At 46.2% G+C, this 24,911-nt stretch overlaps 1 protein-coding gene across 1 annotated transcript in view; it reads right to left on the bottom strand.

Moving 5' to 3' along the window:
* The window catches only part of LOC126210364 (tetra-peptide repeat homeobox protein 1-like), a 28,519-nt gene extending 7,101 nt beyond the window's left edge, over positions 1-21,418 (bottom strand). Inside the window, exons 1-3 of the mRNA XM_049939580.1 lie at positions 21,326-21,418; positions 3,887-4,162; positions 574-771 (exon numbers count right to left, since the gene is read on the bottom strand). Coding sequence (XP_049795537.1) covers positions 574-771; positions 3,887-4,162; positions 21,326-21,337 — 486 coding nt within the window. The 5' untranslated portion in view covers positions 21,338-21,418. The remainder of the gene's footprint in view (positions 1-573; positions 772-3,886; positions 4,163-21,325) is intronic.
* Positions 21,419-24,911: the final 3,493 nt, after the last annotated feature.

Genomic DNA, 24,911 nt, shown 5'->3' with positions numbered 1-24,911 from the left:
AAAACTTTCCCCAAAAGGAGGAACTGGCTGGTGACATACATCTGAAAACATCCAAGGAATAGTACCAGTGGTAGGGGAAGGAGCAGTTGAAGTGAGGAACGATATGATACAATAGCAAGAGAAGACGAGGAACGAAGTTCACAGAAAACCTATGTGGTATCAGAAGGTGGGACATTTTAGTGAGCTGTCAAGTCATACACGTAATAGGTGTATAGGTGCTGGCAGGAAGAGTAGAGGGTAGAGGATGAAAAGGAGTTATCAAAGAAGCAAGGTCTAGTAGTCATGCAGTTGTGAAATGATAAGGCAGAATTTAAGGCGAGTGGTAGGTATCATTTTCCAACAATCTTCAATTATGTCCTATTCACAACTGTATGTCTACTACATCTATTATACTTGATAACTCTTTTTCATCTTCCACTACTACAGTTTTTTCCCTCTACTCCACCTGCCAGCGGCCATACAACTCGTACGTGGGTGAAATGACAGCTCATTAATTGTCCCATCTTCTGTAGACTTCATTCCTCATCTACCCAGTCGGAGGACTGACGAGTACCTGTGAGGGAGGGTACTTACCGCTACAGGCTGAGGTACCGGCACTGGGTACGGCCTGTCCACGTGTACAGGGACTGGCCGGTCCACAGCGACTGGGTACGGCTTGGGTACGGCGACGGCGTACGGCTTGGGGACTGGTACAGCATACGGTGCTGGGACAGCCACGGGCACGTGCCTCTCCACGGTTACGGGGTACGGTGCTGGTACGGGAACTGGGACCTGTGCCACAAAAAGAAACACACATCGTCAACTCGTCAACCCCTCTTCAGCATCACCGTGTCAGTTCATCTGCTTACGAGGACTTACAGGATTGGTGGTAGTTGCTTGGGGTGCTAAATGAATGCACCAGATACATATCTACAATCTTGTGTCTCTATAACTTTTCATTTTTCACAGTCCATGCATTAAGAAAATTGCTCTACGTGCTTTAGGAGTGAAAAGTCAGAAACTTAGAGTATGATGCATCACGGGTGTCTCAAAAGTGAAGCGTACTAATGCGATGAATTAACCTACTGGCATGAAGAAACACTGCATGCCCTGACTCCTAGGCATTGCCTACCAGGAACTCCCTCTGAAGTTTTTTGCTAAATGAGGTCTCCTCTGGATGCATTGCTAGTCTGATACCCCAGTAGGACAGCATATGGTGGAGAGTGTTTCATCCACACAACGCGGTTTGTCTCAGCAGCTATACTCAGTATACTTACTAATTAATGTGTAGGGGATATATACTTGAACAAATTAAATTAACTACCTAATTCCCGAAGATGATGCACTATTGCCCGCCTTCTACACTCCTGGAAATGGAAAAAAGAACACATTGACACCGGTGTGTCAGACCCACCATACTTGCTCCAGGCACTGCGAGAGGGCTGTACAAGCAATGATCACACGCACGGCACAGCGGACACACCAGGACCCGCGGTGTTGGCCGTCGAATGGCGCTAGCTGCGCAGCATTTGTGCACCGCCGCCGTCAGTGTCAGCCAGTTTGCCGTGGCATACGGAGCTCCATCGCAGTCTTTAACACTGGTAGCATGCCGCGACAGCGTGGACGTGAACCGTATGTGCAGTTGACGGACTTTGAGCGAGGGATTATAGTGGGCATGCGAGAGGCCGGGTGGACGTACCGCCGAATTGCTCAACACGTGGGGCGTGAGGTCTCCACAGTACATCGATGTTGTCGCCAGTGGTCGGCGGAAGGTGCACGTGCCCGTCGACCTGGGACCGGACCGCAGCGACGCACGGATGCACGCCAAGACCGTAGGATCCTACGCAGTGCCGTAGGGGACCGCACCGCCACTTCCCAGCAAATTAGGGACACTGTTGCTCCTGGGGTATCGGCGAGGACCATTCGCAACCGTCTCCATGAAGCTGGGCTACGGTCCCGCACACCGTTAGGCCGTCTTCCGCTCACGCCCCAACATCGTGCAGCCCGCCTCCAGTGGTGTCGCGACAGGCGTGACTGGAAGGACGAATGGAGACGTGTCGTCTTCAGCGATGAGAGTCGCTTCTGCCTTGGTGCCAATGATGGTCGTATGCGTGTTTGGCGCCGTGCAGGTGAGCGCCACAATCAGGACTGCATACGACCGAGGCACACAGGGCCAACACCCGGCATCATGGTGTGGGGAGCGATCTCCTACACTGGCCGTACACCACTGGTGATCGTCGAGGGGACACTGAATAGTGCACGGTACATCCAAACCGTCATCGAACCCATCGTTCTACCATTCCTAGACCGGCAAGGGAACTTGCTGTTCCAACAGAAGAATGCACGTCCGCATGTATCCCGTGCCACCCAACGTGCTCTAGAAGGTGTAAGTCAACTACCCTGGCCAGCAAGATCTCCGGATCTGTCCCTCATTGAGCATGTTTGGGACTGGATGAAGCGTCGTCTCACGCGGTCTGCACGTCCAGCACGAACGCTGGTCCAACTGAGGCGCCAGGTGGAAATGGCATGGCAAGCCGTTCCACAGGACTACATCCAGCATCTCTACGATCGTCTCCATGGGAGATAGCAGCCTGCATTGCTGCGAAAGGTGGATATACACTGTACTAGTGCCGACATTGTGCATGCTCTGTTGCCTGTGTCTATGTGCCTGTGGTTCTGTCAGTGTGATCATGTGATGTATCTGACCCCAGGAATGTGTCAATAAAGTTTCCCCTTCCTGGGACAATGAATTCACGGTGTTCTTATTTCAATTTCCAGGATTGTATATCACCTACTGACAACAGCACCTTGGATGCTGTATGGAGGGGCATCTGATCATCACATTGCTGTCCCAGGTATTGTTTGCTTTATGAACCTTGGATCTATCGCTTGCAAGTAAACTAGCTCATCCGTTGGCATGTCAGAACCAACAAGAGCAGTGCAGTAGTAGAACTACACCAAGGCTTGACATGCTGCAGCCACATTAATTTACAATTCCATTACGAAAGGCATACATTGTACTCATACAAACAAAAACAATATATTTCTGAAAGAGCCTTAAATGTTATTAAAGCTCTGAAATAACCACATTTGTTGAATTATGATAGATGCATAGAAAATCGTGAGCAGTTAACAGTATGTGGATGAAGTTATGGGAGCAGCCTTACTTTTTCACTACAGTATTGGTGTTAACGGGCGCCATAACCACTCAAAAAGGGGGAACAGTCTTAGTTTTTAAGTACAGGTTTGGTGTTAACAGATACTGTAACCACTCAGAAAGCAAATGCACAACTGTATCCATGAAAGCAATTGGATACAACTGGAAATAGACAGAAAATTGTTCAACAGCTCGTGACATTTAAATGTGTTGATGCATATTATCGAACAGTAGAAATGTCGAAAAAGAGGTTAGAGAACAAGCAGCAAAACCAAACAAAGTGGCATGGTGTTTAAATACTGCAACTTGAAAGAAAACATCTAGAAAAATAATTAGACCAGTTATGATATACACAGTTGAGGCCATTTCTGAAACATCAGTAACTAGAAGTTTTTGGAAAGCTGGGAATTGAAAGCTCTGTGGAGGATTGCAAGGAAGACACTTAGAGATACAGAAGTGAAAGCATTAGAAAAGAAACTGGACTCGGTTAATGAGTGTGTGTGCATAAAAGAATGCGTGAATAAGACAGACACTTAGACGTGATTGATGAACAGGAGATTGCGAAAATCGTATGACATAAATCAGTAGCTACTATAAGGAATATAGGTTACCCAAGGAAAAGATGAACTCAAGGTAGAACATAATGACGAAAATGCGCTTTAGCCTAGGAAGAAAGGAGGAAGAACAAACTGGAGCGGTGTGCTGCCAGAGTACATCATGGCGTGGATAATGTAGCATGTTGTGAGGTACCTGCTTGGTGATGGTGGTGTGCACAGAGACGCCGGGCTCGAGCACAGCTGCTGGAAGAGGACCTGGAAGGGCAGGACCAGCGGCAGCGACAGCGCCAGCTGGTGCCGCAACACCGGCCAGTGCTGAACCCACTCCATAGCCGCCCAGTGTTCCGTACTCCAGGGCGCCGAAGTCTCCCAGCCCGAAGAGGCCGCGCTTGTCGTGCCTCTTGCTCGCCACCTGTTGCTGCTGCTGCTCCTCACACAGCACTGCGCCTGCCAGCGCCAGCACCACCACCTGTGAGGAAGGTCACTGCGTTACGAAAGCTCGGTGCTCATTCACAACCATCAGAGATTGATGAAGCTGGCTTCACCATTGTAAGCCCCTTACCTTTATATTGGCTGTATCGTCAAATGTTTCTGTTCCAGAAGCAAACTATATTGCTTGACAACTGCTAAGGAACAACTGACACTTGCTGAGGAAAACTACTAATTGCTACATAACAACTAACAATTGCTAGAGAACTTCCGATCAATAGTAAAAGGAAATGTAGTGAAGCTTGTGCACAAACGCAGGGTACACATTCGACAGTTCACGCAGTACAGTGTTTGATGAAGGTTGTTGTCTATTGCAGATGAGTAGCTGGACGACTCAGAGGCAGTGAGTGTCACCTCTGTGGCCACAGTAATGACTGTGTCCGAAAGTGTCGTCTCGCATTTAAAAAATGCCACTGAATGTGGAAAATGGAAATAATCATATGGTGTCAGTGGCCGGGAATTCCGAGGAGGGAAGTTCGGCCGCCAAGTGCAGGTCATATTGAGTGCAACGCCACATTGGGAGAATTACGGGCCGACAATGAGGATGAAATGATGATGAGGACAGCACAAAATCCAGCCCCTAAGGAGAGAAAATCTCCCACCCCAGGGGAAATCGAACCTGAGCCTCCATGCATGGCAATCCAATGGACCGTTCAGCTAGTAGGGCGGACAGTGAAGGTGGAAATGCTATGCAAAGGCATTTTGGTGGTCACAGACAGACCACTACACCGCCAGAGGATCGATAAGCAGCCCTCGTGGCGAACAGGAACAGACATCTCATTCCTATGCAGATGGCTGTAAATCTTGCAACTGCTACAAGAGGTACATGCATTCCGGTTTAACCACACCATCATTGACCAAATGTTCGTTGGTGTAGGTAGCCTGTTGGCTGGGGTCAGCAGCAGTGGCCTAGAGTGATGTTTTCAGACGAACCCACAACACTGTGGTATGTGATTTTGGCCACCAGTTAGTCTAATGACTACAGAATGTTCATGAACATCATCGGTATGGGCTAGGCATTATGGTGTTGGCATGCATTATGCATGCCATAACACTACCTTGGTGAACGCTGGATATTACTTCTGTTTTACTAAATGAATTTCCGTCTATTACTCCGAACTGTGACTTTTGTGACAGGAAATCACGAATCTAGTCGCACAACTGAGGCGATATTCCATGCGCACGCAGTTTGGTTAGACGACGCTTGTGAGGAACCGTGTCGAAAGCCTTCCAGAAATCTAAAAATATGGAATTAATTTGACATGCTGGTGGTCGAAAAACGTTTCACTGCCAGCTATTAGTTGACAAGGGGAGAAGAGGTCGTGGCATAAAGCTCATGATCAGCAGACTTGGCACCAGCATCTTGATTTAAATACCAAACCTCTCTGCAATGTCTCATGAAGTGAGAGAATGTGACAGTTGATGGTGATCCGTCTGTTGGTTAGGAACGTTAACCTTGACGGCGCCCTTTGTGCTATTCGACACAAGTAGGCTATGTGCCAGCACCTGGTTTCACCCTCTCCCTTCTTTTGTCATCATCATCGTACAAGAAAACTATTACGCTACACTACACTCACATACAATACATACTAGTAGCATTACAAAAGAAGTTGTAAAAGACAGCTACTTATTGGAAGCAGTCGCAAATATTTACTATCAAAAACGGTCTTGATCACAATTTATTTATTACGGTGACAGGTTTCGACCACTACTGTGGTCATCTTCAGACCAATGAGTAGGAAACTCCATCTGGTATAAATGTACCACGAGAAGGAGGTTGTTACTCATTGGTTTGAAGATCACCACAATAGTGGTCGATACAGGTCACTGTAATAAATAAATTGTGACCAAGACTGTTTTTGATAGTAAATATTTGTAACACTTTGATCGCTTTTCACTCCCACAGTGTATTCAAAATTCGCAAACCTGATTCGACGCTCAGTAAGTTCATATACTGTTTTCACTCACCAGGAGTGCGGGACTGTGTCAAATGTGTTCTGAACACGGCGACAACCTGAGGGTCGATATCTACAGCGCTGCGGACCTCACAGTGGAACAGAGCGAGTTGTGTTTCGGTCTCTTTGAGGAACCGACATTGTTCTTTTTTTGTTTTTTAGAGGTTTCTCGTTCTCCAAAATCGTGACAATAGGTGAGCATATACCTGTCGACCCTTCGCAAACATTTGCGGAGGGCAAGAGGCAAGGCAAGAACAATGATAGACGGAAAAGTCGACGGCTGAAGCCCTAGAGGAAGCGCACCTCTCCAGTGGATAGACCTTTTTTCACATGATACCTTGCGAATCATGGATGAAGGGTATCAGACGGATGCCATATTCCTTGACTTCCGGAAAGCGTTTGACTCGGTGCCCCACTACAGACTCCTAACTAAAAGGTACGAGCATTTGGGATTGCTCCCCAAATATGTGAGTGGCTCGAAAACTTCTTAAGTAATAGAACCCAGTACGTTGTCCTCGATGGTGAGCGGAGGTGAGGGTATCATCTGGAGTGCCCCAGAGAAGTGTGGTAGGTCCGCTGTTGTTTTCTATCTACATAAATCATCTATTGGATAGGGTGGATAGCAATGTGCGGCTGTTGATGCCGTGGTGTATGGGAAGGTATCGTCGTTGAGTGACTGTAGGAGGATACAAGATGACATGGACAGGATTTGTGATTGGTGTAAAGAATGGCAGCTAACTCTAAATATAGATAAATGTAAATTAATGCAGACGAATAGGAAAAAGAATCCCGTAATGTTTGAATACTCCATTAGCAGTGTAGCGCTTGACACAGTCACTTCGATTAAATATTTGGGCGTAACATTGCAGAGCGATATGAAGTGGGACAAGCATGTAATGCAGTTGTGGGGAAGGCGGATAGTCGTCTTCGGTTCGTTGGTAGAATTTTGGGAAGATGTTGTTCATCTGTAAAGGAGACCGCCTATAAAACACTAATACGACCTATTCTGGAGTACTACTCGAGCGTTTGGGATCCCTATCAGGTCGGATTGAGGGAGAACATAGAAGCAATTCAGTGGCGGGCTGCTAGATTTGTTACTGGTAGGTTCGATCATCACGCGAGTGTTACGGAAATGCTTCAGGAACTCGGGTGGGAGCCTCTAGAGGAAAGGAGGCGTTCTTATCGTGAATCGCTACTGAGGAAATTTAGAGAACGAGCATTTGAGGCTGACTGCAGTACAATTTTACTGCCGCCAACTTATATTTCGCGGAAAGACCACAAAGATAAGATAAGAGAGATTAGGGCTCGAACAGAGGCATATAGGCAGTCATTTTTCCCTCCTGTTTGGGAGTGGAACAGGGAGAGAAGATGCTAGTTGTGGTACGAGGTACCCTCCGCCACGCACCGTATGGTGGATTGCGGAGTATGTATGTAGATGTAGATGTAGATGTAGATGAAGATACTTACTAGGGTGGGTTTGCTGCGATAAATCGCCATGGCCAAGAACGACCAAGTCATCAATAGGCTCACCACATGATGTCACCGCGTAGGGTTGGACCAGGGACGGACCATATGTTCACCGATAGCCTAGCAATGGTCGGATACTGTCAGTGAGCTTGCAATTTGCCGTAGACACTACACACGATCGTTGCGTCATAAGCCGGCCGGTGTGGCCGAGCGATTCTAGTTGCTTCAACTGGGAACCGCGCGACCACTACGGTCGCAGGGTCGATTCCTGCCTCGGACATGGATGTATGTGATGTCCTTAGGTTAGTTAGGTTTAAGTAGTTCTAAGTCTTGGGGACTGACGACCTCAGATGTTAAGTCCCATAGTGCCCAGAGCCATTTTTTCGTGGCTTCATATCGAATGCAGTGCAGCGCCGAGGCGGTGTGGACGCTGTCCAGCAGGTGGGAAAGCGCGCCGGGCCGCCTTTCCTCGTTTTCTTCCGCTGGCGAGGCATCAAGGCCCCGGCGCGTCCTTGCTTTCTCCACCGAGCGTCCGGCCTCGAACCTGACTCACATCGGGAAAGGTGTTGCGTCACCGCCGCATTTCATCCAGCACCAGCAGCAGAGGCCGCGCTGTTACGGAACAGGACGGATGAACCTGGCCGCCCACGTGTGCGATGACGCAACGGCAGCTGTGAGGTCGCTTTCCTACTCAGAGCGTCCTCCAGGTCCACGTGTCGTCAGAGGAAGGTCACGGTGTAAATGCTTTCTGTACTTCTACTGACCAGTAACTTGAACAGGTGGAATGACGAGCAAGTAGGCGCTTCATCTGTTGTTGTTGTTGTGGTCTTCAGTCCTGAGACTGGTTTGATGCAGCTCTCCATGCTACCCTATCCTGTGCAAGCTTCTTCATCTCCCAGTACTTAGTGCAACCTACATCCTTCTGAATACACTTAGTGTATTCATCTTTTGGTCTCCCTCTACGATTTTTACCCTCCACGCTGCCCTCCAATACTAAATGGTTTTTATTTCTTCTCCATTGATTTTAATACCTACTCCGAATTTTTCTTTTGTTTCCTTTACTGCTTGCTCAAAATACTGATTAAATAGCCCGCATCTCGTGGTCGTGCGGTAGCGTTCTGGCTTCCCACGCCCGGGTTCCCGGGTTCGATTCCCGGCGGGGTCAGGGATTTTCTCTGCTGGGTGTTGTGTGCTGTCCTTAGGTTAGTTAGGTTTAAGTAGTTCTAAGTTCTAGGGGACTGATGACCATAGATGTTAAGTCCCATAGTGCTCAGAGCCATTTGAACCATTTTGAACCAGATTGAATAACATCGGGGATAGGCTACAACCCTGTCTCACTCCCTTCCCAACCGCTGCTTCCCTTTCATGTCCCTCGACTCTTATAACTGCCATCTGGTTTCTGTACAAATTGTAAATAGCCTTTCGCTCCCAGTATTTTACCCCTGCCACTTTAAAATTTGAAAGAGAGTATTCCAGTCCACATTGTCAAAAGCTTTCTCTAAGTCTACAAATGCTAGAAACGTAAGTTTGCCTTTCTTTAATCTATTTTTTAAGATAAGTTGTAGGGTCAGTACTGAGTCACGTGTTCCAACATTTCTACGGAGTCCAAACTGATCTTCCCTGAGGTCGGCTTCTACCATTTTTTTCATTCGTCTGTAAAGAATTCGCATTAGTATATTGCAGCCGTGACCTATTAAACAGATAGTTCGGTAATTTTCACATCTGTCAACACCTGCTTTCTTTGGGCTTGGAATTATTATATTCTTCTTGAGTTCTGAGGGTATTTCGCCTCTCTCATACATCTTGCTCATCAGATGGTAAAGTTTTGTCAGGACTGGCTCTCCCAAGGCCACCAGTAGATCCAATGGATTGTTGTCTACTCCCGGGGCCTTGTTTCGACTCAGGTCTTTCAGTGCTCTGTCAAACTCTTCACGCAGTATCGTATCTCCCATTTCATCTTCATCTACATCCTCTTCCATTTCCATAATATTGTCCTCAAGTATATCGCCGTTGTATAGACCCTCTATATACTTCATCTACATTAACGTTATCTGGCGGCAGTATCGGATAACTCAAAAAGAAAGAACTCTGTTTGTGCCTACATGGCGACTACACTCATGAGATACGTCCAAATATTGTCTCGGCCCCCATTTTTCCCGGCGTAGCGCACCATCACGACCTCGAATACACTCAACTAGTCGCCCGTTATTTCCTCTGCTGAAATATTTATCCACGTTGCCTTCATAACCGCCCATAACTGCGAAAGTGTTGACAGTGTAAGATTTTGTGCACGGACCGATCTCTCGATTCTGTACCATAAATGTTCCACGGGAAGCCAAATAATTCGCTCGAATTGTTCAGAATGTTCTTGAAACCAATCGGCCGCTGTGGCCGAGCGGTTCTAGGCGCTTCAGTCCGGTACCACGCGGTTGCTACGGTCGAAGGTCCGAATCCTACGTCGGGCATGAATATGTGTGATGTCCTTAGGTTAGTGAGGTTTATGTAGTTCTAAGTCTAGGGGACTGATGACCCCAGAGGAAGTCCCATAGTGCTTAGAGCCATTTGAACCATTTTGAACCAATCGCGGACTGCTGTGGCCTGGTGGCATGGTGCATTGTCATCCATAGAAACAAGTTCCATGAATGGCTGCAAATGGTCTCCGAGTAGTCGAACATAACCATTTCCAGTCAGTGATCGGTTCAGTTGGACCAGAGGACCGAGACCATTATGGCGTCACCACCAGCGAGCACACCATCTTTGTTGACAACTTGGGACCATAGCTTAGTGGTGTCTGGGGCACACTCGAACCCTAGCACCAGCTCCTACCAGCTGGCAAGGGTACGGTTTCCCAGTCGTCTAGCGTCCAACTTAAATGGTCACGGGCCCAGGGGAGACGATGCAGGTGATGTCATGCTTTTAGAGAAGGCACTCGCGTCGCATGTCTCCTACCATAGCCCCTTAAGGCCTAATTGTCCGCCCCCCCAGTAGCTGAGTGGTCAGCGCGACGGACTGTTAATCCTATGGGCCTGGATTCGATTCCAGGATTTTCTCCGCCCATTGACGTGCAGGTCGCCGAAGTGGCGCCATATCGAAAGACTTGCACCGACCGGCGAACGGTCTACCCGACGGGAGGCCTTAGACACAAGACATTTACATTTTAACGCCAAATTTCGCATCAATGTCCTAACCGATGCGTTAGTCGTACGTCCCACAACGATTTCTGCGGTTACTTCAACCTGTGGTACTGGCCTATTAGCGCGGACACAACTCTACGCAGACGACGCTGCTCTCGGTTGTTAAGTGAAGACCGTCAGCTACTGCGTTGTCCGTTGTGAGAGGTACTGCGTGAAATCTGGTATCTCGGCACACTCTTGACACTGTGGGTCTCGGAATATTGAATTCACTAACTATTTTTGAAACGGAATGTCCTATGTGTTTAGCTAAAATCGCCATTTCACGTTCAAAGCCCGTTAATTTCCATCGTCCGACCACAAACCTCTTGACATGAATCACCCGAGTACGAATCACAGCTCCAACAATGAACTGCTCTTTTGTACTTTGTGTACACGTTGCTATAGCCATATCCAGCTCTGCATTCGCTATCGCATGACATTTGTCACTTAACTGTACACCTCAAGACAAGTCACTTTGTATGGTGAAACGTACACGAAGTAGGTCCAGTGTTCAAGTGCAGCGTCCATTTCCAGTCGATCCTGCAAGTGGACACCACTGTGCAAGCAGATTTACAATCGGCATACAATATTCTTGCATATGCAAACGGAAGAGTACCGGTCAGCCACGCACATTTCATGAAAATGTATAGCGTATCAGAGATCCGTTCACACAGAGCCTCTGAAAAGTCCACAAGGTGGGCGGGCCAGGAACATCAGCTTTCTCAAACAAGTGTGTGGCGTGTTCTGGAACGATAGCTACATATGAAGCGTTACAGGTCGCAGTCTATGCAGCAGCTGTGTCCGGGAGACCGTAACAAAAGGTACTACTTTTGCATTTCTCTGGGACACATTTTCCGAACGACTCTTCTCTTCGAACGAGTCGACGTTTCATCTATCGAGTACACTAAACCGCAAATAATGTACGAATTTTGGGAGTCATAAAATCCTGGCATCGTAGCCGAACATGAAACGCCATCCGACAACGATGGCTTGGAAGAGGTGGACAATAACATCTTGCTCATTCCTTTGGGCCTCCCAGATCGCCAGACCTCACGCCACACCTACCGTCGACATTTGCACTGTTTTGCTGGTACGTTCAGTGCAGTGCAAGTACAAAGACAAAGGAGGGTAAGAAATCAAACGAAATGTAATTGGCCTCTAAAGAACCTGCGCTGATCACATGTGCTTGATACCAAAGAATGCAGAACGACTTCCGAAATTTTGTTGATGGATTTCTGGTTCACCCAGCGTACATCATGAGAAGTAACGGCCGTGTAACGCTGCCTTTGGTTAATCACCAAGCTACGAGAGACGTTCAGTAAGTACTGTAACACATTTTTTTCTCTGCCAATTTCGGTTGGCAAAACGCTGAGTCTGGCATCTGTCACCATCCCAACAAGATGGCGAATATCTGTCCGTTCTCCCGAATGCCTGTCGGCCGCACACAGCTGTGACACTCTCATTCGAGCTGACCTCGCTGCTCAACTGGGCGTCTCTGTTAGTGACACATTCGCCCACTACTTGGGGGTGCTCAGAGGTGTATGCCTCGCCGCCTAATAGAAAACTGTAAAAAGCGACGAAGGAATTGTTTGCGCGTTACGAAACTGATGGTGACAATTTTTCACTGGACATCATGAGAGGCGATGGAACTTGGGTTCATTACCTCGAACAGGAAACAACACGGAAATCCGTGGAGCGGAGCCACCCAACCTCTCCTTCGATGAAAAATTTCATGGCGCACCTTCAGCAGGTGAAGTACTGGCGACGGTCATTCGGGATTCTGAAAGGGTTATTCTGCTTGATGTGCTCCCTCACAGTGCATCGAACAGCTCCGAAACATACTGTGCTACCGTCAGGAAATTTAAGAAATGACTTCAGTGTGTTCCAAAAATACCAAACTCCTCCCGAACAGGTCATGAAGGCCCAACGGTACCGATCGGCCGCCGCGTCATCCTCCGCCCATAGGCGTCACTGACAGCGGATATGGGGGGGCATGTGGTCAGCACACCGCACTCCCGGCCGTATGTCAGTTTCCGAGACCGGAGCCGTTACTTCTCAGTCAAGTAGCTCCTCAGTTTGTCTCACAAGGGCTGAGTGCACCCCGCTTGCCAACAGCGCTCGGCAGACCGATCGCTTCAGGCAAATGCCGGGATGGTTCCTTTGAAAGGGCACGGCCGATTTCCTTTCCCATCCTTCCCTCACCCGAGCTTGCGCTCCGTCTCTAATGACCTCGTTGTCGACGGGACGTTAAACACTAACCTCCTCCTCCTCCTCCTCCTCCTCCTCCTCCTCGGCAGACCGGATGGTCACCCATCCAAGTGCTAGCCCAGCCCGACAGCGCTTAACTTCGGTGACCTGCCGGGAACCGGTCTTATCACTGCGCCAAGGCCGTTGGCCTCAGTGTGTTCGTCGCCACAAGAATGTAAGCAAACACCTCCTCCTCCGCGACAGTCCGTGGCGTCAGACAAGTCTGCGCACCCAAAGGGAGCTCACAAAACTTCCATGGACTGTTCTTCTTCATCCAGCCTACAGCCCGGATGTCGCACCTTCCGACTTCCATCTATTTATTCCAATGAACGATACACTGTGTGGGAAGCAATTCATAAGTGATGCGGTGATTATTGGGCAAGACGTGCCCCCCCCCCCCCACCAGTAGAGTGGGGATACAGACCCTACCGACACGTAAACGGTAGCTTTATGAATGCTTGCGCTTTTGATTAAGCCGAGAAGCTACCCAATTGACGCTATTCGAGTGGAGGATCTGTCCGAACCGGTTGAGCTACTTAGGCTGTGTGGCTTCCGTGATGAGCTCATTAGCCGAACAGAACCCGTCTCGCGTTCCCTCGCTGGATGCCTTGGTCGTATTAATGCCCCTTCGTCGACCTGTCGGACCAGAATGAAGACGTAATGCCATTTAAAATCGTACGCTTACCAACCCACAGTTCTACCACTGTCTGTATATGCTGTGTCTCTCTCTCTCTCTCTCTCTCTCTCTCTCTTTGTCCCTCTCTTTCACACACAGACACACACACACACACACACACACACACACACACACACACACACACAAACACTATTGTTCTGTCTCTCTCTCTCTCTCTCTCGCTCCAGGAATCTCCAAAACACTCCTTAATGAAGATAAGTATATAGCAAACGTATCCAGATCAGGTATTAGGGGACTTAACGTAAGTTACACATTACTACCGCAAGTGAAGGAACTTTTATTGAATACTGTACCACACTTCAAAGTGGCGTAGGTGCATGACACTGTTTTTCAACATAGCCACCATGTCTCTGCAGCTGCTACCGTTCAATTTCTCGACAACAGATATCGGTTGCTCGGTCACAGAAACATTTGAGAACCACTCTCTCAACGGCCTCATTTTCGGAAAATCTCCTTCCCCTCCCCTTCCCCCCCCTCCTCCCCCCTCCCCCAGACATTCTTTCCGCTTGCCGAAAAGATGGAAATCTTGTGGTAGAAAATATAGTGGATGCTTCCAAGCTTCCTATCGAACACATTGAAGCAAAGCTTGTGTTGTGCTCGCCGTATGTGATGTTGCATTGTCGTGCTGGATAACAATGACTTTGTTTAATTTCCGACGCCTCTTGTTCCATAAGTTTTGTCTAAAATTATCTCTCCCTCTCGCGTACTTCAGCTTTGGAGGCATTTCACTATGTGATGCTGTGACGCACCCGTTATCCGTACCACAGTACAACCGTCTCCGCAGGAAACATGGAACACGTCCTGTCTTCTGACAATGCGACGCTGTTGTTGCGCAGTGGCGGGACATAATTTATGATGTCCCTACGTACGTACCAACCGATGATTATATCTCGATACGTCAGTCAGATTCCGCGAAATGTAATACGAGAACGTACCACCAATATATCAAGACCACAATCATCACAGTCTCTGCTGATATATTTCTATGTGCAGATACTGTGATAATTGTGGCCTTGATATGTCCCACTTCATTCTCAGCGTTTAACAGTCTTCCTCACTTTTACTCATTTTTTTAAAATAAAGCAAGTCGCAGTCGCAAGCCAAAAAACTGTTGCCAGAAACTAAATATTTGTGTTATATTGACTTGTAGGCACCACCACCAATGAAAACTCACAAGAGACACGCTACAAAACAATAGCCAACTTCTATGAAACATTTTGAACTTTTCCCATTTATCTTGACCAAGTCATAGGAGTTACCTCTCATGCCATTTACCGGCCTTTGCAGCACCTACATCATTGCGGATAGCCCATTTAGTGTGTAAAATCCCTTTTCACATACCACCTAACGAAGCAGAAAACACAATTTATGGAAAACCGGCGTTTAGAACCTTTAGTATGATAGCCCTTCAAGTTCCCTTGCGTGCTGGCTTGAAGCAAAGCAGTTGCTTTTCAGTGGCACATCTCCAAAGGCATGCTGACGCTGGACTGTCCAATGACGTCCCCGAATAGCGAACAGGAGTAAACGGCAGTTTTAGGCACACTGAAGAAAATGGCCACAAGTATGGTCGGAGCGTTGGTTCTGAACATTTCGGATGACGGTGCTCTGCAGCTTTCATACACTTGCTAAAGAATTTTTTTATTTTTTTAAACTACGTACACTGTCGAAAAAAAATTGCATCACCAAGAAGGAGTTGTGCGACACAAACGAAAGTTGGTGGGCGAATTTCTACGTCTGAAAGATGATGTCTATTCAAATTTCGCGCCAGTAGCCAAAGAGACGCATATGTCCCACATATAAGAAAGGAGATAAGATGGAGTGTGGCAATTACAGAGGGATCACACTGCTTAATTTGGGATATAAAATACTCTCTAATATACTATTCGACAGAATACTCCCGATCTTACAGAGGGAGACAGGGCCGTACCAATGCGGATTCCTTCCTTGGAGGTCAACCATATCTCAAATAATCACTTTAAGACAAATCCTGGAAAAAACAAACGAATACGGAGTTGGCACGCATCACTTCTTTATAGATTTCAGCGGCTCATGATAGCATAAATAGAGAGCAGTTATATCAAGCTCTAGATGAACTGGGAATCTCTAGAAAGTTGGTAAGGCTGGTGAGAATGACAATGAGCGAAACACAAGGTAGTGTAAGAATAGGAGGAATGATGTCCAACACATTGAGTATTACAAACTGAGTGCGACAAGGGGATGCGTTGACATGCCTTCTCTTTAATGCCGCCCTGGAGAAGGTGATGAGAAACGCAAACCTTCTGAATAGGGGAACCATCTTCTATAAATAAGTGCAGATACTGGCCTACGTAGATGACATAATAGCAAGAACCCGAAAAGGAATGGAAGAGACATTTATAGCTCTCGAACAGGCTAGTAGGAACAGGGGGTTAATTATTAATGAACACAAAACAAAATATATGGCAGCTGGAAAAGCACATAGAGAAAATATGCCAAATGTAATAACAATGGGCAATTATACGTTTGAGAGAGTTGAACATTTCAAGTATCTGGTCTCGACAGTTACACATCTAAATGATAGCTGCTTTGAAATTAGGCAGAGATTAATACCGGCCAACAGAGCCTATTTTGCCCTAACAAGACTTCTATCCTCAAGGCTCCTGACTCGTAGCACTAAATTAACTATGTGTAAATCACTTATACGTCCAGTGCTTACATATTCCTGTGAAGCCTGGACATTAACAACTAAAGATATTGAAACACTGGATGCATTTGAAAGAAAGGTACTTAGACGATTTATCGGCCCAATCTGTGAAAGAGGAAGATGGGGGAGGAGATACAACCATGAGTTGTATATCATATACAAAGACCAACCCATCAGAAGGATAGTGAAATCATCCAGACTGAGGTGAGCGGGACATGTGGCTCGCATGAATGATACAGAAGTGCCAAAAGGAATATTATGTCCATTATAATTATCCGGGCTGTTATGCCGTGGTCGGTTGATGAATTCTGAGGTGATTCCCAACGTTTCGTCTCCGACTGCGGGAGACATCTTCAAGGGGGTCCGTGGCTTGATGGAAGGTCCAACACACACACTGGCTCGCTACTGACTCAGGTCAGTAGCGAGCCAGTGTGTGTGTTGGACCTTCCATCAAGCCACGGACCCCTTTGAAGATGTCTCCCGCAGTCGGAGACGAAACGTTGGGAATCACCTCAGAATTCATCAACCGACCACGGCATAACAGCCCGGATAATTATAATGGACATGATATTTCCGGCCGTGAAAGTTTACATTTTAGTAAAAGGAATATTACAAGGAAAGCCAGGAGGGCAGAGAGGACGTAGCCGACCAAGAGCCAGATGGGAAGATGGAGTAATCGAAGATCTTACGAAGATGGGCTAAAGAAACTGGAGAGTATTGGCAAAGGAGCGAGAGAGATGGAAGGAAATTGTAGAAGAGGCCAAGGCTCATCACGAACTGTAGAGCCAAGAAAGAATAAGAAGCCAAAGAGACACTAGCAGCGCTGCTGTAAGGAAGCAGATAACGCTTGCTTTAAATACACGCTATAACTGCAGTGGGCGTTGTTTTACCTTTCAGACTGGACGTGGTGAGTTGATGGTGGTCAAGAATGTCTTTAAAGCGACAAAGACGCCATTGTCAGCATCTCACTGTGTTCGAACGAGGGCGTGTAGTAGGTCTACAAGAAGATGGTTGTTCCCACCGCGATATTGTACAAATACTTGACAGGAAAGTGGCCACAGTGCACGATTGCTAGCAGCGGCGGTGACGGGAATGTCCGGTCGCAAGAAGATTGGGCTCCATAGGGCACGTGGCACTACTGAGAGGGAAGACCATCGTGTCTGCACTGCATCTGCAGCAGCAGTCTGAGGAGCAGGTGGCATCGCAGTGGCACAACGAACTATTAGAAATCGGTTACTTCAAGGGTAGCTTTGAGACACATGTCTTGTAGCATGGATTCCACTGACCCCAAACCAGCGCCATTTGTGACTTCATTGGTGTCAAGCGAGAGCCCATTGGAGGGTAATGTGAGGTCGGTTGTCTTTCTTGATGAAAGCTGGTTCTACCTCGGTGCCAGTGATGGCCGAGTGTTGGTTAGAAGAAGGGCCTCTAACCAATCCGTCTGCGTGCTAGACACACTGGAGTTATGGTGTGGTGTGCAGTTTCGAGTGACAGCAGGAGCACTCTCTTGGGTATTCCACCCAACCTGACTGCAGAATTATACGTCAGCCTGGTGGTTCGAACTGTTGTGCTGTCATTCATGGGCAGCAATTTCCGACAGGATAACGCTCGCCCATATACCGCTGTTGTAACCCAATATGCTCTACAGTGTGCCGACATCTCGCCTTAGCCTCCAATCGAGCAGATATGGGACATAATCGGAGGACAACTTCAGCACCATCCACGTGTACATGCTTGCATTCTACACTCTGGCGATTGCACCCGTTATTAACGTAACGTCATTTCACATTTCCAATGGCTTATCTCTCGCCTACATTAATCTGTGATCTTGCAATGTTAATCACTTAAATATATTCCCAAAATTTCATTATACTACGTCAGCTATTTTTTGGGGTTGTGACTTTTTTCAGTCAGTGTATTTAAGTGGAGTACAAATTATTTACTACTCGAGCGCGTGTTCAATACTGTCCCATTTCCGTGAACGTTATACAGACCCAATCACATCGAAGTTAGTGTTATGTGTACTGTCTAGGTGAACCATCACAGTTACTTTAGTCAGGGGAAAGCCTTAAAAACATGACCATCTACATGCTCGAGGTACAAATAACAATTAATGCTAGCTTCAATACAACACCAGTCGTATTGAATACGTGTGTTATGGTGCTCCACGTTGACACAAGTCCCGTAAGTCCCGTGTCCAAACGGTAAACATGCAACACAGCCATACCATGGGAACTCGACACACTCCGTCTTCAGGCCACAAGTGGCCCATCGGGACCGTCCGACCGCCGTGTCATCCTCAGCTGGGGATGTGGGTACAAGGGGCATGTGGTCAACACACGGTTCTCCCGGTTGTTATGATGATTTTCTTTGACCGGAGCCGCTACTATTCGGTCGAGTAGCTCCTCAATTGGCATCACGAGGCTGAGTACACCCCGAAAAATGGCAACAGCGCATGGCGGCCGGCCACGCCCAACAGCGCTTAACTTTGGTGATCTGACGGGAACCGGTGTATCCACTGCGGCAAGGCCGTTGCCTCATGCGACACTGAGATATTTTCTGTAAACAGTACTGTACAGCTTCGCGGTTTTTAGAGAACGGGGTCCTGGAGCCACCGAAATTTGACATAATTTGGCAGCTTGTATTTTTTCGCAGGCCACAAGTTTCGGTCAAGTGGCCATCTTCAAGTCATAGATTCAGACTGTATCAAGCCAAAGGAAGGATTCCTGCGCCAGATACATAACTTTTTCTTTGGCTACAGAGTCTGCGACACACAAACGCATGCTGCAGTTAGTAACAGATACGTATTTGACGCTAAAGATCCTTCCTTCAGTTCTTCATAGAGTCTCATCTCGCGACTTGAAGACGGCAGGTAAATATGCATTATAATAGCGTTCGTTGGTTCAGTTATGCCGTTATACAAAGGTCACTGCAGTACTTGGGAGATGTCCAAAGTAGATCGCTGTTTTTTTCTAAATCCTTGTTTTTAGTGTGTTGAAACGGGACAGCATTGTCCTCAAAATAATTCTATTCAAAATTATACTGCCCGTTGAAGCCAATGATTCATCTGTTTTTGTCCATGATGTTAAAGTTTTCTGGGCAGTTACACTACTCCCTGAGTGTTCGGGACTTGTCCATCCTTCTGAATATGGTTATTGTTTTCATCTTTTGGTCTCCCTCTACGATGTTTATCCCCTCCCCTCCCCCAATTCCCTCCAGTACTAAATTGTTGATTTGCTGATGTCCCAGAATGTGCGCTATCAACCGATCCGTGTTTCTAGTCATGTTAAACCACAAATTTCTCTTCCCCACCCATTCTATTCAGTACCTCCCCATTAGTTATTTGGTCTACCAATCTAATCTTCAGCATTCTTCTATAGCACCACATTTCAAAAGCTTTAACTCTCTTCTTGTCTAAATTGTTTAAAATCTACGTTTCACTTCCATACATGACTACAATCCATTCAAATATTTTCACAAAAAAAATCCTATCACTTAAATCTATATCCGATCTTAGAATTTTCTCTGCCTCAGAAACGCTCTCCTTGCCCTTGCCTTCTGCATTTTATATCCTCTCTACTTCGGCCACCATCAGTTACTTTTGCTGCCCTAATAACAAAATTCATGTACTACGTCAAGTAGCACGTTTCCTAATCTAATTCTTTCGGTATCTCCTCCTGCTGATGTTCATCTTATATCCTCGTTTCAACACATTGTCCATTTCGTTCAACTGCCCTTCCAAGTCCTGCTGATACTGATACGAAAATCAAAAAAGAGGGAGAAAACTAAGAGAAGTGAAATCGATAGCTAACCGGCCGACACGCTGTAGTAGGAAAGGATGAGTTAAATGAGAATGTATACCCATAAAATACATCGTAACCTGTTAAAACCATGAGCTGGAACCGGCAGCACATGTTCCGCACAAGAGCTACCGTACTGAATGCAAGCGTTCGGATGCTGCTCCGTGTACATTTACACGACGTCTCCAGCGAAACAAGAGCCTCTCTCGTAGCACCAGAGTACGACAAACACATAAAGGCCTTCCAGATAGAGATCTTCCCCAGTGCTTTTTAATGATGTGCGGGATATATTGACATTCTCCGAAATCTTGCCCATTATTTTGAAGGACGGGCAGCTATCTATTTGTTTTGTAACCAGGCACTGCCTTTACTTTTTATTTCTTTTGTTTCATCTTTCGTTCTCTGCGTCCAGAGCACCATTAACAAGGAATCAGTCCTACCATCAAGCAAACGGTGGTAAATGCCGGATTCCAGCTTCACTATTTCGCTGATGGGAGAAATGATTGCTCTACATCGGTGCTCCTACCAAGATTGTAGTTGAAACTTCCTGGCAGATTAAAACTGTGTGCCGGAACGAGACTCGAACTGGGGACCTAATACTTTCGCGGGCAAGTGCTCTACCAACTGAGCTACCCAAGCACGACTCACGCCCCGGCCTCACACCTTTACTTCTGCCAGTACCTCGTCTCCTGCCCTCCAAACTTTACAGAAGCTCTCCTGAGAACCTTGCAGAACTAGCAGTCCTGAAAGAAAGGATACTGCGGAGACATGGCTTAGCCACAGCCTGGGGGATGTTTCCAGAATGAGATTTTCACTCTGCAACGGAGTTTGCGATGATATGAAACTTCCTGGCAGATTAAAACTGTGTGCCCGACCGAGACTCGAACTCGGGACCGAGTTCGAGACTCGGTCCGGCACACAGTTTTAATCTGCCAGGAAGTTTCATATCATCGCAAACTCCGCTGCAGAGTGAAAATCTCATTCTGGAAAGATTGTAGTTGCAAGAACGAAAGATTACACTGCCCTGTCCGGAGATGAGACGATACGAACTTTTTATTATTATTGTTATTATTTATTTTTTAAAGCACCGCGATTGTTTTCTACGCTTCTTCAGTACTTACCAAGAGCTTCATGTCGAGATGTGTGAGAGGGTATGTTGCGTGGAAGCAGGAGAAGCCGCGGCGAAGAGCGCACTATGCCCATAGCGGTCTCGGCCCGCCTTATATATACCGCACTAGCAGCGCAAAACTGCTGCCGGCCCCACCACGGCTCCAAAACACTTTCTCCGGCTGGACAACACGGCGCCTCGCCTGCGTCCAGGCCGCCGTGGACAGTCCACAGTCCCCCCTAACCCCCCTCACTCACCAATCCCACCGTCCCACCAGCGTTACCTCCTGAGGCCGCAGGAATCTCACACAAAGTACCCTCCGCCACTCACCGCTTACGACAGAGGCCATAATGAGAGCGCGTTCCACTGGCACGCTGCCCGAACGCAAGGACGGACGCGAACTGCTGCGTCACCCACTCGGAGGAATTCGTTTCGCCTTTGTTTTCATTCTCAAGTCTCCCTGCCCTTCACCGAGTTTTTTGGACAAAGCTCACAAGCGTTGGTCTGCTCTCCAAAACAATATTACGTTCAAAGGACAGATGTGTGGTGTCACCGCCAGACACCACACTTGCTAGGTGGTAGCCTTTAAATCGGCCGCGGTCCGTTAGTGTACGTCGGACCCGCGTGTCGCCACTATCAGTGATTGCAGACCGAGCGCCGCCACACGGCAGGTCTAGTCTAGAGAGACTTCCTAACACTCGCTGGACAATAGTAATAATAATAACAATACTCGTTTATTCTACATTAATGTTATAGGAAATAATTTTCAGTGGACAAAGCATCGTGCTGTGTTAAATAAACGCTGGTCTCTTGAAGGAATTAGTTCGGTGTACAAGTGATATGCAATCAAAGATATAAATTCATTTTGAAACGCGAGTCGGTCGACTAGTGACTGCTAATGAGCATCTTTGGTGTCACCCGCTAAACAACGAAGCTAGACGATAGTAATAATTAGAATCTGATCTTATAAACGAAAGATATAGTCTCAGATTAGTATGAAGAGCGGATATTATCAACAAATATTGACTCCAATAATAGTGTTGTGTCGCCTCGCTTTCACGTATGTATACTGGCTGGGCGTAGGGAAAGGACGTTACACTTTCGGTGATCGTGGATGTGCCAGTAGGTAGCAATAGGAGGCGTCACAATATGCAATACTATGAGATCCTTTATACTGAAAAATGCAGTCAAATGGCGTCGCATTTGATGTCACTAGTACAGTATATATTAAGACATCAACGATTCAGGTGGGAAAGGGCTGAACTCAGTATAAACACAATCGTTTCTGGGTGGTGTTTGTGTGAGCGTAATGCCTCTGTTGCAGATAAGAAACAGACAACACTTGTGACAGTGCGGTTGTGTGCGTAAATCACTACTACGGCAATGCAACGCAGAGAAGAGTTATGATGAGATAAAGATGATTTCGACGACGATTTAAGAATTACAACCGTAAGGGAACCAGGATGAATTCATCACATTAACATTCTTTGCTATTTGTTATTCCTCAACATATATTCGTCGATTGTACGAACGAAGACTTTCTGTTTTGTTCATGTTTGCCTTCTTCGTTTGCAGATTCTTACTTGCGTGTCCGTAACATACCGCAGTTATTCATCGGGAAAAAAGAGAACGTACAGTTTAACGTGGAAACCGAACAACGTGTCATTTCTGGCGACTCCTCATATCTGAAGAGGTGAAGGTTAGGTTGACACGTATGCTGAAAAATCTTTACCTAATCTTGTCTCTACGGTAGTTTTTCGACATCGTGCCGAAAATCGGTTGCATTGCAAAATGACACCATCCTTGATGTCCCAGTATTCTGTGGAGTTCGGTAGCAGTGAAGTACAATGCTGTGTTTGCTTTAAAAGATTGAACACGAATTATTGCCCAGCAGATTAATTCATTATCGAAATTTTAACTATTCTTATCTAATTGTTCTTGGTACATGTAACGCTTTGCCTACCACGAAATTATTTTGATTTTTTTAAAGAAGCATTTTTAGTATTGACGGTATAAAATCAGTTTTATTCAAATTCCTGTTAAAATGAGATTTCACATTCGAAATAGTTTGAGAAAAATGAATGCTGCAAATTTTACTCAAAAGCTTACTATTTTTTCTGCCATTTGTATGAAATAGTAAAAGCGAAACTAAATTATGGCAACAGTAAAAAATAAAAAGTTAACAATTCATTCATAGCTGTAATAAAAGTAGCTCATCTACTGTCTGTGACTACATTACATGCTTTTATCTGCTTCTGTCCCTTGCAAACGAATAATTTAATTTCAGAAACAGAGTTCTCCAACCTCGGGAAAGAAGGAAGATTAGTGTCTAACGTCCCGTCGATATGGAGGTCGTTAGAGACGGAGCACAAGCTCGGACGTATTCCAGGGTGGGGAAGGAAATCGCCCGTGCCCTTTCAAAAATGTCACCTCGCCTCAAACCTCAGTTTTTATTTACCCTTCAGTACTTATTATTCGTTAAGCGGAAATTATGCTAAGATCCTCGATTGCAACATGATTCTTGCCAACAACGTCTCTCTATTGTGTATATTCACTGCAGCAGCGTGCAGAAATTTGAAGTGAATCGAAAAGGTTCATTTGAGATTGTTGGTAATTATATTTTTCCTTTATATGTTCACATACACGTTTATATATTATATTTATTAAAAATATACATATGTTATCGAATTAGGTACCTAAAAGCGCGCCCTTATTAGTATTCAACATTGTGTCAAAATTTCCAGGCGCTTGGACAAAAACTTTCGGAGATAAACGATTTTGAACAAACCGTCATTTACATTTTTATACTGTTTCCCCTTTTATTACATGTATTTTACAATATACCAGATGGCGTTTCATTATGTATATAAAAACACTTGAGTATTCGAATGCAACGCTGTGCCAAAATGTCAAACCAATCCACGAAGGACCTGCGCAGATCTGAAATTTTGTAGAAACGAACATCTAGGTTTGTACTTGGATAATGTAGATGTTCCTAATCGCAAATCTAAGAGATTTTGAGCGGTTGCTTTGAAATTTGGACACAACGTTCCACTGGTATTTTTAATAAATGTAATACACAAATATAGAAACAGGGAGAAGTTGTTAAAAATCCCACACAGTTACACGTTTAAACAAGTACCTAAAACACGCCTGTATTAGAATGCAACGCTGTTTTAAAATTTCAGAGAAATCGGTCAAGAACTTTCGGAGGTACACGATTTTGAACAAGCGAACATTTCGCATTTTTATTTCTATAGTTTTCGGTTCTACTTACCTTGAAACGTATACAGCAAAGGTGTAACGGTCTCTTAGCATTTGCCGTCAGTTGTGGCCGAGCTTTTCTAGGCGCTTCAGTCTGAAACCGCGCGACCGCTATGGTCGCAGGTTCGAATCCTGCCTCGGGCATGGATGTGTGTGATATCCTTAGTGGTACGTGCTACAAACCTGACACAACAGGAAGGACCAGGCCCCCTTGTTTTTTCTTTTATCACTCGTTTATTACATCAGAGAAATACACATTTTAAGACAAAATTTACCTACATGAAATATTGCTCCCAGTAAAGGTTAACATAAGCAGTGACAAAACGTAGTTCTCT

This window comes from Schistocerca nitens, chromosome 10 (genome assembly GCF_023898315.1).
Source record: "Schistocerca nitens isolate TAMUIC-IGC-003100 chromosome 10, iqSchNite1.1, whole genome shotgun sequence".
Taxonomy (NCBI): Eukaryota; Metazoa; Arthropoda; class Insecta; order Orthoptera; family Acrididae; genus Schistocerca; species Schistocerca nitens.
This window is presented reverse-complemented; position numbering and strand designations above follow the sequence as displayed.